The following is a 1,147-nucleotide window of genomic DNA, read 5'->3' as shown; positions in this document are numbered from 1 at the left end:
GGACGACCTGGAGCAGGCGGCTGCGGGGGGAGCCTCCCGGCGAGGTAGATCCAGTAGGTCAGCTAGACAGCAGCTACGTAGGGTGATAGCGAGAGGAGGCTCGGGCCAGCAGCAGTAGCAGAGGAGGTAGAGGAGGTAACGGAGAAGACTGCTCATGGAGATAACATGCTGTTTCAGTCCTGTAACATCAAGCATTTGCTTCGAGGACTTCGTGGTGTTCTATGCCTGGTGATGCAGAGAAGTTGAAGATGACGGGAACTGATTGAGGTGCAGACGAAATGAACGCGAAAGACGTTGAGGAGGATGAAGCGAGTCGAGCTGCTCGGGGAGGGCGACAAGGACGAGGGAGATGGAGGAGGGAGACGAGGACCAGGACCAGGACCAGGACCAGGACCAGGACCAGGACCAGGACAAGGACAAGGACAAGGACAAGGACGAGGACAAGGACAAGGACAAGGACAAGGACGAGGACGAGGACGAGGACGAGGACGAGGACGAGGACGAAGACGAGGACGAGGACGAGGACGAGGACGAGGACGAGGACGAGGACGAGGACGAGGACGAGGACGAGGACGGCATGGGAGAAGGAGGGATGGGAATGTTGTCGGTGCGGAGTAGGGGGAGGGTTAGAGAGGAGGAATCAGAGTAGGATGCTGATGTAGATACGATTGTAAAGAACGATGAGAGTAAACACGACATGCGAACAAGTACACGTGAGATCGACAAGTACACTTGAGATCGACAAGTACACGTGAGATCGACAAGTACACGTGAGATCGACAAGTACACGTGAGATCGACAAGTACACGTGAGATCGACAAGTACACGTGAGATCGACAAGTACACGTGAGATCGACGATGCGACTTGCCCGGCAGTTAAGAAGAGGAATCACTTGTCAAACTTGGAGATGACCATGTGGAAGACAACGGAAGAGTCTTGTTTGATCTTGCTGCTGGCTGACTTGAGGACCTAAAGGGAGAAGTTTAGATTGATAGGCTAAAATGTGAAGTTGCTAGATGGAGGAGAACAAGAAAACTGGTAGAGAGATGTATATCTTGATCCGTTGTCGTCGTTATCATTATCATCATCATCATCATCATCATCATCATCATCATCATCTCCATCGGCATCTCCATCGGCATCAGC

At 52.4% G+C, this 1,147-nt stretch overlaps 1 protein-coding gene across 1 annotated transcript in view; it reads left to right on the top strand.

The window, feature by feature from the left end:
* GUITHDRAFT_166165 (hypothetical protein) overlaps positions 1-884 on the top strand; it is a gene marked incomplete at its 5' end in the record, with an annotated part of 2,620 nt that extends 1,736 nt beyond the window's left edge. The window contains 3 exons of the mRNA XM_005821494.1: positions 178-228; positions 340-607; positions 677-884. Of these exons, the coding sequence (XP_005821551.1) occupies positions 178-228; positions 340-607; positions 677-736 (379 nt within the window). The 3' untranslated portion in view covers positions 737-884. The remainder of the gene's footprint in view (positions 1-177; positions 229-339; positions 608-676) is intronic.
* Between the last annotated feature and the right edge of the window lie 263 nt (positions 885-1,147).

This window comes from Guillardia theta, assembly GCF_000315625.1.
Source record: "Guillardia theta CCMP2712 unplaced genomic scaffold GUITHscaffold_142, whole genome shotgun sequence".
NCBI lineage: Eukaryota > Cryptophyceae > Pyrenomonadales > Geminigeraceae > Guillardia > Guillardia theta.
The sequence above is the reverse complement of the archived record's forward strand: the minus strand, read 5'-3'. Positions and strand labels throughout refer to the sequence as shown.